The sequence below is a fragment of the Drosophila erecta genome, unplaced genomic scaffold (genome assembly GCF_003286155.1).
Source record: "Drosophila erecta strain 14021-0224.00,06,07 unplaced genomic scaffold, DereRS2 tig00000021-arrow-pilon, whole genome shotgun sequence".
NCBI classification, from domain to species: domain Eukaryota; kingdom Metazoa; phylum Arthropoda; class Insecta; order Diptera; family Drosophilidae; genus Drosophila; species Drosophila erecta.
In genome coordinates, this window is record NW_020825198.1 from 20,197,968 (window position 1) to 20,210,500 (window position 12,533).

The window sequence follows — 12,533 nt, forward strand, 5'->3', positions numbered from 1 at the left end:
AAATGTCATAAAATGCTGGTCAAATACATTTTTTTCAATTTCAGAGTTGACAGTAAATATTGGGGGTTCATTGGGACATGCTGTTCCTTAAATTTCATTTAGATTAATTGAAACTCAAGTGGTAAAAAACTCATAAATCGCTTTAAGCATATATGTATGTACATATGTAAGTGTACCGCAATATTTAAAGTGGCGAAAACTTTTCACTTGTGATTGTGTGAATCTCTCTTACTCTCACTTTTACCTCTCTCTCGAGAGCTTGGTGCGCAAAAGTAAACAAACGCAACTTTCATTCATAAATAGCAACAACGCAGCCGGCGAAAACGAGGAAGAGGCAAAATTGAATCAAACTGATAATCAAAACAAAACCGAAAAGCTCCACACTGCATGTGCTCTTTGTAATTTTCTGACTCACTTTTCGGCTGTCTGGCGAATTAATTTAAATCCGCCCACTAAGATCGAACTGAAATCTCGCTACCAAATCGCTGTCACACCTCAATGACGCCAGGCAGTCCAAGTAAGGCAGGTAAGTGCTCCCCAAAAGGTGTGCAAGTGGTCATAAGTTACTTACAGCTGTGTTTGTATCTGAGAAATACTCTCCGTTGTAGACTTTACAGTGCTGTAATGTAATGCCCTCCAACGTAAAGCGTCGCTGTAGCAGTCTGGCGTCTACAACACCCGGCGAAAGTGCGCTTCAGTTAAATTTCAAGGCAGTGTCTGCAGTCTACGTTTGTTTTCAACAAAAGAAATTAAAACCCTTGAGTATATATGACCCATCCGTACATATGTGTACATATATTGAATTTCAATTGGTTTCAAACTACTGAAGCTTTTTCCTTATTGAATAAGGGTACAATCGATCTTTTATAGTTTTACATATAGCTGGGAAGAAGTCCCAAAATACATATAAAAGCAAGAAAACATGTACTAGCATTTGATTTGAATCACCTTTTCCACTTTATATTTTGCATATGTGTATGTATGTATGTATGTCATATATTCTTGAATATACATATTTCAATCACTTTCATATGGCGACGCTTGAAGGCACACAAAAGCTGGCGGCTACGGGCCGACTCTCTCCGCTCTTCATTGTCGATTTACGAAGAGGCCTCCACACGCGAACTGCACTAGTGTTGGTGGAAGTTGCATGCCGGTTTTTGGTGTTCTGACGCCGGTTTTTTCGCTGCCTCTGTGAGTGATTCATCGCAGCTTTCCAGAGGAGACAATTTCCAAATTTAACTACGCTTTCTGGGACTCCACATGGGGATTCGAAAATCGGGAATGGATTGGACGGTTCGCAGTGGTATTTGCAGGGGAATGGAATTCCTTTGCTAATTCAGGCACCAGACAACTTGCAAAGCAGATCTATATGTACCTGGATCAAGAAGTCGGCTCTTGCCAAATATGCACTTTTATATGCCCTTACTTAGTTTTTAATTTGCCAAAACCAAAAACAAAGGTTTGGATGTATTCAAGTGCAGCCCTAAATGTTATTTATTCAATTATTAGTGCCCCTGAATCCGCTGTATAATATTAAAAAAAAATTGCAAATAAAAAAGAATATTTATGCTAAAACAATACCTGAAAAACATATGTATCTTGTAAAGCTTCGACCACTCAATAACTCAATAAAAGTCAAGACCAAAAGAGTTCAACACATTTAGCTTAGAAAGTTATTGTATGTTTTCCGAAATGGAATTTAATATACATATGCACCTCGGCACAGCGTAAATAATACTTCTTTAAATATAGTACTCATAAATAAGTGTGTACGAGTATACTTGCTACTCAATGGCAGGTCGTAAAAAACCTCTTGATGAGGTGTGATGTCGTGTTTGTTTCATGTTCTGAACATATGATTTATACAAGCAAATTATAATGGCGGCTTTGAATACAAAACGTCCAAAATGTCCAAGCTGTCCAATCCCAAACCTTTCAAAACCACATGCAGATATGGAAATATTACCAATTGATCTTAAGAATTTGTTCTTCATGTCCAATTTGTTTGTCCTTTCGTGCATCGTATTCAATCGAATTGTTTGGGCCAACAACGTAGTCTTTCATGTTACATAGTGTTATTTTTGCACAGTAATTCTTAAAACGCACCATTCACCCAAGAATTACATATCGAGGGTATCTCATGCCAACCGCAAGTTGCTTTTTTGCTCCCCAATTGCTTCTATCACTTTGCATTCTGCTATTCCAATTGATTCGAAATCTCGAGCAGGGGCTACAGCCATGACTATTGTGCTAGGTTTGTGATAATTGAAATGCAGATTAGGTTCCAGTGACTTTGTGTGGGGCTTTTCAATCAGTAGCGGGAGAATCAAAGTATTGCAATCAAAGTGGGCTATCGATCATCGAATAGAGCCAAGGTCACTGGGTTTTTAAGCTTTTCAAGGGATGCCTGGGAGCGGGAGGCTTTATCAGTGGGTATGGGTCACCCCGAAAGTATTTCAGAAACTCATTGATGACGCAAGAAACCCCGTTTCCGGTCTCTCATGGCAGTGAGTTTGTTCCCCGTTTTGTGGCTTTGTGGCCGCCATGAATAATGCTTAATAATGCTGCGGAAAGCGGCAACTCGGAAAGCGGAGCACCTGATATCGCGATATCGCGATGTAAGGCGACAGAGTGTGATAAGATACGCGGGTGGGGCTGGCGCATGCGCATCTGGGTTCTATTTGCTTTCGGAACCTCCCCATGGGGAACCGTCAACAAATTAGTAACCCATCTCGAACAGCACCTGTTATCGTGTGCCTATCTTATCTTATCGCTGACCGTGTATGCTCAGATTGCAAAAGCTACAAATTCTGGGCGACACTACGAACTGGGGGCGACAGGTTGCGTTTCAGTGATATTTTCCAGTTTAGTCGGCGAACGGCAACGATACGAACACGAATCATTTCGCTGTGGTTTCCGCGTGAAAATTACAGAAAAGATTGTGAGTGCCCCTTAACTAAGAGAAAACGCTCTGTGGAGGAGGTTTCGTGTAAACTAAAGTATTTGCCCGCATTCCAGCTAAACGATAAGAAAAATCAGCATATCTAGTGCAAAATGGTGTCCGTGGAGACTGTAGGCTCTATTTTCATCAAGGCCCTGAAGCTGGTAAGTTTTGGGTTTCTTTGGCTTGTCTCCTATTGAGCAATAGCCTGGCATAGTCGCAATAACTCGGCTGATAAGCGCGCGCGTTTTATCAGTCCTGGTGTATTAGCAATGTTACTCATACGCCGAGTTGTACGCAAGGCGTGGCCCACAAGTGATTCATTCCCCCTCGAATGTGACCTCATTGCTCTCCTGTGCGCTCCTTTTTCGCAGATCATCAACCTGGTGATCCTCTTCTTGTACCGTTGGGGCGATGGTGGCGAGTTCCTGGGCATTGGCGGCACTTGGAATTTAAACGAGGAGAAGAGCGCCGATGCGGAAATCGTGGCATCTGGCGTCATGGTTGGATTTCTGATATACACTGGATGCCACACCATTGCCTTCGCCTTCGGCACCACCAAGCATAAGGGGTAAGCAATCCGTACCATTATTGACTACTGCATCACTTTGACTCGCATCTTTTCCTTCACAACTGGTTGTTTTGATCATTTTTTAGAGAGCTGTGTGACACCATCATGAACGTGGTTGGCTGCATCATGTGGATCGCTGTGGGCGGAGTGGCCCTCCATTACTGGAAGGGTTACATGTCCGACGAGGGATTCGTGTATGTGAACGCGGAGCGCCAAGTGGGCATTGCCATGGGCTCGCTGTGCGTCATCGAGGGCGCACTGTACCTGCTGGACACCGTGTTGGCTTGCATACACTATTCGAAGGGCGACACCGACTACACGCAGTAGAAACTAAATAGCGGGGATAACAGTCGCAGTCGCCGAATGAACACCATCCACATTTGTCTTTATACATAGATCGATTTAAGTGCAAACTAGTTTTTATCCGCAATCAATTATATACGTTCGTAAGGGTCAATTGTCGCTTTACTATACACTATACACTAACTGTTTACAATTTCCATTCACGATTAACATCCTTAAATTGGCAAATACAAATAGTTAGGACCACGCCACGGATATAGATTTTTGAGCATTTGGGAACAAGGGCATCAAGGGGATACAATAAGAGTCGAATTATTTAGACAATGATGGACTTCACTAGGTCAATGCTAAGTTAAATCAACTAAATGGCATCAGAACCCAGATATCGTGTGCCTCTGTTTTCCCAAGCTTTATTGCAAAGATATATATTTGACATATATTTGATATATAAGACTTTAGAGTCTAGTACTTTCAAAGATTTCCTTTAAATGAACTTGTTTACCAGATGGTTCGCAGAATTATAAATACTCATTTCTTTGCCACGAGAAATGAACAGAGTTTATGAGTTGTTCAACCAAATCAATGACGCTTTCTTCCGTAACGATACGCCTCTCTGGAACCCCGGTAACTGGAACTTCCGGAGTAAATCGAAAGCATTGATAAATCCGAATAAAGCTCTATATTTATCGGCCAGCTATACCCAGAAGTCTTCAAGGCAATGAGTCATCTGCACTACACCAAAGTTTAAACAGTACATTCAAAACTACTACATACATTACGTATGTAACCTACGTTAGTCACAACTGAAGAACTAATGATATTTGCAAGATACATATTTGAATTTGAATTTTCCACCAAACGATTACATGGAAGAAATGCGCCCGTTTTAGGTCCCATTAGGTTTAAGTTCTGTTCAACCCTTTTGATCTTAGCTCACCTGATTTACTGGATTCCCTCGCCCGTCCACTGCATCCCGTTCCCGCCGCTGCTGCTGCCGCATGCTTCCGCTCCTGTAAAGGCGTTTGCCCTCCAGATTGAGGGCATCGAAGAGTACCGCCTGGTCCTGGATGAAGGAGTTCCGCGTTCGCTGATTCAGTAGCTCAAGGGTTCGCGAGTCCAAACTCTCTCGATAGACATTGTGCACGCGGTCCAGATTGTGCTCGTAGTCGGTGTCCAAAGTAAAGGCACTGTTCAGGCTGGCCATGCTGCTCCTGCCCTCCAAGGAGGTCTTGCTCCTGCCCTCCAGCGAAGTCTTGCTCCTCCTCCGGCGCATCACGACAGTCCTGACCGACTCATCCAGGGATGAGCCCAGGTGGACGGAGGTGCGCGAGGTGTCGCCCAGCGGCGAGGGCGAATGGGAGTGGGCCAGCGCCGATGAAGGCAGCGGCAGTTGAGTGGCGGTGGGCACCGGCTGCTCCGCCAGACTCATCAGCGATTGCTGCCGCTCCAGTTGCTTCTCGTAGCCATTGAACTTGTCGTAGTCGATGAAGGACATGTTGGCATAGCTAACCATATTATCGATGGCCTGCAGTGACTGCAACGAAGCACTCCATTTGGGATTCATCTTCTCCTTCTTCTCCACTCCGCTACCACTGCCAGTGAGTCCACTAATGGTGCTCTTAAAGGAAGCAATCAGCGTGTTGGATCGTCTCTTTTGGAAATTCACCTGGGGATTGAAGGGTTCCGTTTGATTTAGCGACATCAGTGAGCCCTTCCGTTGAGCAGGCGACTGCACCTCTTCCAAAGGAGTCGATGTGAAGGGCTGGGCGGATTGTCGACGTTTCGGAGTCCTCACCGATGAGGTGAGTTCACTCCTTCGCAGGAGCACTGGCGAACTGACCTGAAGATCGGCCACCGATGTCTTTCGCGGTGATGCCGGTGAGGTGAGATCTCCCGATTTCTCCATTTCCTCGCTCAGTTGCTCCAGCTGGGGCTCGATGAAACTCCGCCGATTTGGCCGCCTCATCTGGATCATCGAACGACTACGGGTGAATATATACGGCGTGCGGCTGGAATCCCCATCGCTATCGGTCCTCGATAGATTCTCCTTGCTGCCCGTCAGGTGGTTAATCAGCTTATTCAGCTTGGTGCGCAGTGAGAAGCTGTTGGATCGCTCCATTTTGGGCACATTTTCATAGCCCGGCAAAGTGGTGGCGCCCATTATAAGACTTTGGTTCCTCTTTTCCTCCTCGTAGTGTGTCTTGGCTTTTTGGGCCGTGTTAACTGGCAACGTGTTGTTCTTGCTATTGTTATTGGGCACTATACTGTTGTTGTTATTGTTGTTGTTGATGTTGGTTTGTTTGTTGTTATTATTCGTATGGCTATTCTTGGCATTTGCTGGTGATTTCACTTTATTGCCATTTGGCAACGGTTGCTGCTGCTTTTTGTTAACCTTTTGCGTCTTTTTCTGCGCCTTTGCCGCGCTCTTTGTCTCCTTGTTGGAATACATTCCCAAGCCAGCGGACTTTAAACCCCTGGAAAATATAGAAAGAGTGTGCAAACAGGCATTAATAAACTGATTAAAAATCGGCTAACTCGTGCGCGATTGGTTTATATAGCGTTTCGTCTTCCTATCAGTACGCCTAAAGTCACTACTTTGGCAATTCGCGATTGGCAGGTATGACAACATTTAATGTTTGTTTCCTAGTTTTCAATAGACGAGAAGTTATCGCGGATATCAGTGCCAAATCATTTACTTCAACACTTCTGTTTTACAAGAGTATAAAGAAGAGAACCTCAAATGTGGATAGATTTCATCTTTTGATGCCTTTGTTACATATGTATATACAGCTTAGTGTGGCTCCAGCTAATCTTGATATACCACATTTAATGCTACAGATTTCTGACAAAGGATCGATAAGGAAAATAAAATATTTTTATAGCAGAAGATAGAAATGTTTAAGCTTAAAAAGGGTCTTATCAAAAGCACATTCGCATCGTAAAGGACATAAAATGTCTTGCAGTTCATTAAACCGTGAATATTTGACTGGTCTGAGATCAGTCGACTTTGACATTTTCCCCATTCGAAGTGACAGTGACCCCAGCAGTATCAGAAAACGGCAGAGTACTAAATCGAAAGCGTGGAGCAAGTGCATTTTGTCCATTTATCATCGCCATAGGATGGCAGCGAATCGTTACATTGATAAACGCGACCCAATGCAGCAGAGAAAGAGCGAAAATACTGGCATATGTCAAGCGTTTGCATGAGTTAGTATCGGTTTGTGTTGGAGGAGCCATTATCTGGGGTACAGTGGATATCGCACATGTGAAACCTCTCTTTAGTAGTACTATGCAAAAGTGCTTCGCTCTGGTCACAATGCAGTATTCGTTTGATTTACACTTAGATCTAAATTGAACCACTCGTAACAATTGAATTCAAAATCGTTCGTTATGATATATGATAAAACAAATGACTGAGCAAATAGGCCTTTTTCTTGCAGCAGAACCAACTCTCAACTCTTTACTTCAGACCATTTTCTCTGAGTGCTTCCTTGCTGTGCATGGACTTGTAGATACGTGGCCCATATAGCCAAAGATACAAGGCCAACACTTGGAGATACTTGCAGCGAGCGACATCAGAAGTCCATCTCCACTATTCGACACAATTCCAATTTACGACTGACACTCGAACGACTGACATATGTGGACGGTGGACGGGATGAGCTAGCTGCTCCCGGAGAACTGAACCGGGCCAGAAAAGAGGGACACAGCAGTGAAATTGCCTAAATGTTATCGCCAGCAATTTTTATTTCCAGCAAAGCTCAAAAACAACAGTCGACAGTCAACGTGTTGTGATAAGATTTCGAACCAAAAAAGCCCAGACAAGCACACTTGTATAAGTTCCCGTCGGTTGGGTTGCGATTTTGGTCGGGGCTGGCAGATTGTTTTGGTTCCGTTCCCATCGGCCACATGTATCCGAGAGATTGCATTGCCCAGGGCCATCTTTTCATGGAGTGGAATGGTGTCTCTGACTCGACACAGTAATCTGTATTTATAGTAGGATGACTTGCCCGAATAGTTATACCCTATTGTCCGTTCTCAAATCAGTGTCGTTGTAATCGTCCAATTATGCTATCATTTACAGACTTCTTGTGGCATTTTTATGGAGAAACATCATCTATTGTTTTGTATGTGTTAAAAGAACGATCTTATCAACCCATTAATATTTATTCACTTGTAGCCTTGTCTTTATCAATGTCATTGCCACTTCAGTAGAACTTCCCAAAAGCATACCAAAATTGTACTACATGATTCATAGCTAGTGCGATTCGTTTCTAGTAGTCGAGGCCAATTAGTTTGAGCTGGGAACTCGATTGGGAAACATTTGCTAGAATTTCATTGCAACTTGGGGGTACCTATAATTTAGCATTTTTATGTACAATAACTCATAGTTAATTATATCTTGAAGAGGTGAACATACAATAAACAAAACTCTCGAAGAATAAGCCGATTCGTTTGCATTGCTATCAACAGCAAACGATATAAAAAGAAATCAATCATTTGATATTCTCGACTTTATTATTTTCGCGTACTTTATTTTATCAGAAGATAATTGCGGCGCGTTTTCGGCAGCTACAGTAGTAGTACACTTATCCAGTTTTATTATAATTATTTATATTTTCCATCTACCAACAATACTTTGAAACATTTTGCTTTAAAACTGATTAACTGATTACGTGACCATATGTCTCATTTTCTGGGCCTTTTTAAAGCGTACCTACGATTTTTCACAGTTGTTAATAACTTTAAGTGCAAGCAACCATGATAGTGATATGGTCGTGTCATTGAGACCTCTTTATTCCTAACACTGAATAGCTCTCCGCTGAAATCGGGTTGTTTTAAATTGTGTTGACCATTGTAACTTAACATTCATGGCGAAACGTGAATTGAATTCCTTATGAATCCGTCTGCGAAAATATATTGCGCCAACTGTGGTAGAAAACAACAGAAATGACTGAGATATTTGTTCTCTATGTCTGTCTGTATCCAGGGTTACACCGGAAGAAACCAAAGAAACGTAGAAAACAATCCAAATTTAATCCACTTTGAACCGAATATCGTCGGTCATCAACGGATAGCTTTCAAGACTGTGTTGTCTTATATGCCTGTACTCTCTGTTCTGAATAAGAATATTTGCAACTTTTAAATTTGGAAGTTATTTTCGGTGTAGGCTTTAAGCAGCCGCACACTTCAATGATCGTAACCGCACGGGAAGCCATGATCAGAATATCAATAACAATCAAACGATGGTCGCCATAAAGATGCGAGTCCCTGTCCCTGCGAAGCTTCAATTAGCCGCCAGCGTTGTCGTGGTTAATTTTAGCCCAGTCTTCACTGTCCTGTCAATTGTTTCGAAATTACTTCTGCCCTTGCACTTGCTCAGCTCTTCGATACGGATGGATATCGATGTCGGTTGTGTTTGATTATTCGCTATGCTCCGTTGGCGATTTCAAATTTCATTGTGAGTGGAGGAGCACTAACCAGATTTGATGCTATGATTCACTTGGTCTTGAGTCCAGTTCGAGTCGCTGTTGTTTATCTCCCCGATCGAGTATTGCGTTACCACATACCGATCGCTTCTGTTCGAAGAGTTCAGCCGGGGTGGACAGAAAGCCAGTATGAGTGCAGACCTAACTTTTCAATTGACTGATCAAATTTACCCTGCAAACAGTCGATATGATAGCGGAACGAGAGAGTTGCAGGCAGGTTTCAGTGGGAAAAAGATAGTAGTCGCAATGCGGGTTTATGTATTTGTATTAACTACAAAATCATAAAAACCCTATGGATAGTCAATTATAACATTTAAGACGCAGAGTCAACATAAATATTGCTTTGCCTAAGCAACTTAGCTGAGCACGTGATAGGTAACATTATATTATTATTAAGTTATAACTGAGCTGCCTGAAATTTAATAGTTAATAGTTACACACCTCAAGTCAAAATTTGTTAATATTATTTTGGGTGCCCTGCTGGCGCGGTTCTTTTTGTTTACTTTGGTAATTAATACTGCGATACTTAAGATACTCTGGGTATATGATGGTCGAGATCACATCGTTTTCCCCAGCCAACTTGCACTACTGTTTGCGACGCTTCTCCTAGGCCGAAACCAGTTTGCGGCTTTCATTGACAACGCATTGTTGTCCGAGTGCACATACTCGTGGAAAAACATACAGGTGAGCTTCTCATGCTTGAACTATCCAGAAATGTGAAACACATTTTATGTGGTGCATTGATGAGGTGAAAATTATGTTTTCTAGCTTATGAAAACCAAGAAATCTATTCACTATCAACAGGATTTGGGTTGAGCAGTATATTAACGTTTTTAAAAATATTTCCGCGAAGTGGTTGAAGTTATAGAAGCTAGACTGTACAGCTGATTGATGGCTGGGTGCATGGAGTTCCTGTGCAATGTCCCCCCGATGCCACCCTCAGTTTGAGATGAGTGTTAATTGCAGGAACCCAAACCGGTTGTGAAACGAATCGAGCCGAGTGGCCCGGGCCCAAAGCAAAGCCAATTACGCCACCAAATAGATGCGTACAACATATTTCTTGGTTCATTATGTAGCACCATTTGATAATGAAAGCTGCATAGTGAAAAGTGGCCCCAGCCCCTGATTTTGGACCTATGAATCTTACATAAATCCACGCGAAGCTCGTAGCCTCCTCACGTATTCGTTAGATTAACCGCCTTTGATAACGACAGATATGCCATCTCCAAAACGTGTACACCATTTATCTGACAGACGTACATAGAGTGTGTTAGGTGTACTAGGTTAGTTCAAATTGTATCTCAACACAACTGTACGAATGATAAAAGATTCGCAGAAAGAGCTGTTTTCACGAATGCGGCACTGTACAAATTGGGTTAAATCAACGAGGAAAGTACATATATAATTTGCAATTACAAAGCCCTAAGATAAAACATTTTAGTTCAACTGTCGACAGTTGCGCTTACATGTCTTTTAAAATCATTTTACTTCAACGTTCCTCAAAAAATGTATGTGGCTACTTTTGAAAATCACATGAAATAAAAAAACATTACAAATGGAGCACCTATACACCAATTCGCACCTTTGCGTATGAAAATATAGATACAAACAGGAGTGCCATAGAATCAGAATTAAAAAGAAAGCTAAAGTTAGTGTACTTTTAAAAACAACCAACATAAATTCTTTATTGCTTGTTAATATGGGTCTCTTTCCGGTCGATTCATAATTATCAGTTGCCAACGATAATTTTAAAAAAAGGCAAAAGTATAAATAGTAGACTGAAAAATATTCAAGAATTCCCAAATGACTAATTTACAAATCAGAAACGATTGTAATACATTTAAAGAAAGCCCGTTAAAAGTTTATATACAAGCCTGAACACTGGTTGCAAAACTACTACTGTCGAATTATTGAAGGTTTTAGCTGACTGCAGGGTATGCAATGTCGAAACATCACGTCCACTGTATTGGATCGCAGCTGATACTGGGCGAGAAGGAGAGGCCAAATCGCGAATAGGAAGAATTGGCACATCGATGGTTCTTTACCCTTCGCTCTTATAAATTTTGAAGTAAGTTTGGTGACGAATGCTGCTTTTCGCTACATTTACAGACATATGTACATATGTACATACGATGTATTGCATTATTTTTGATGAACTTGCCTGCTTTACACGCTGTTTGCTGATCTGTGGGCTTTAATATTGTTATGTTTTGTGTGATAATCTCGTGATGTATTTTAAGCTGCTGTCGAGTTTAGGGGTTTGTGTTTTTCATTAACATTTGCATGGCGACGCGACGCTTGCGCTCTGAATTCACAGACATACATACACATGCATATGTATAGCTGTTTATATACATATGGCCTTGCACGATTTTTGGAGTTTGGAGCGATCTTTTCTGTCACAAAAGAAAAATGCACTTCAATTTAGACTTATTCAGCGAGCGCCGCCTGTGTTGTTGTTTCTAACAACACAATTAACACAACTGTAAATAACGAAAAAAGTTATATATTCTCAGGTACGCACACTCACGGAGCGCTCTCTTTTGCTTGCGCAATACATAAAAACACACACTTACGCACCGCTTTGCACGTTTATTCTGCTCTTTTCTTTATTTATTTATTTATTTATTTCTATCTAGCAACGCCAGCTTTTTGCACTTGAATATATATGTATGTATGGATATGCATATATTTGTTTTTTTTTTTTTGCCGCACAGCTGTTAGCCTGTCAAATGGCGCCTTTCAGGTGGCCGCTGATCCACAAAAATAAAAGACACGCGGAAAAGCGACGCGTGTCTCCGGCCGAAAAACAATAACAACAATGGCTATTTCCTTACGATTACCACATGCGCGCAATTGTCCAAAAACGGCGACGTCACTCCCGCTCGCGAAAAGTCGAATGGCACGACTTCAGTTCGGCTAAAATCAAAATACAACTATTTGCACAACGGCGCGCTAAAACAACTCCGTGCGCGGGTGACTAGCGTTCAACTGAAAAAGCCAAAGCTGATCTCCGGTCCAAAAAGCTCGCTGGTGCAAAGAGCGCGGAAGAAGAGAAAAAATTGGTGTTTAAGAGAAGAGCCACTCTCTCGACTTTGTACATGTGCGTGTGTGTGTGCTGCGGCGCACTGTGGACAATTTTACCTCTTTTGTTGGCATAAATTAATATCTCTTAAGCCCATCAAGATACGTTGATAATGGTTTTTTTCTAATCTTGTACCCTTAC

At 42.0% G+C, this 12,533-nt stretch overlaps 2 protein-coding genes across 3 annotated transcripts in view; one reads left to right on the forward strand and one right to left on the reverse strand.

The window, feature by feature from the left end:
- Positions 1-12,311, reverse strand: part of LOC6545787 — a 49,083-nt gene extending 36,772 nt beyond the window's left edge. The window contains exons 1-3 of one of the 2 annotated variants that reach the window (XM_026976414.1): positions 11,888-12,311; positions 11,469-11,790; positions 4,756-6,292 (exon numbers count right to left, since the gene is read on the reverse strand). In XM_026976414.1, the coding sequence (XP_026832215.1) occupies positions 4,756-6,267 (1,512 nt within the window). In that variant the 5' untranslated portion in view covers positions 6,268-6,292; positions 11,469-11,790; positions 11,888-12,311. Of the gene's footprint in view, positions 1-4,755; positions 6,293-11,468 lie in introns of both variants that reach the window. The other variant, XM_015157474.2, reaches the window with a different exon arrangement.
- On the forward strand, positions 2,829-4,073 carry LOC6545790 (protein snakeskin). The gene is made up of 4 exons (XM_001973404.3): positions 2,829-2,944; positions 3,022-3,108; positions 3,319-3,515; positions 3,602-4,073. The coding sequence occupies exons 2-4, from the start codon at positions 3,058-3,060 to the stop codon at positions 3,840-3,842; spliced, it is 489 nt and encodes a 162-aa protein (XP_001973440.1). The 5' UTR covers positions 2,829-2,944; positions 3,022-3,057; the 3' UTR covers positions 3,843-4,073.
- Positions 12,312-12,533: the final 222 nt, after the last annotated feature.

Excerpts from the sequence above, each read along its gene's own strand:
- LOC6545790 (XM_001973404.3), top strand. The coding sequence starts at position 3,058 with ATGGTGTCCGTGGAGACTGTAGGCTCTATTTTCATCAAGGCCCTGAAG. Across the intron at positions 3,109-3,318 it reads TCATCAAGGCCCTGAAGCTG|ATCATCAACCTGGTGATCCT; the intron begins GTAAGTTTTGGG and ends CCTTTTTCGCAG. Across the intron at positions 3,516-3,601 it reads GGCACCACCAAGCATAAGGG|AGAGCTGTGTGACACCATCA; the intron begins GTAAGCAATCCG and ends ATCATTTTTTAG.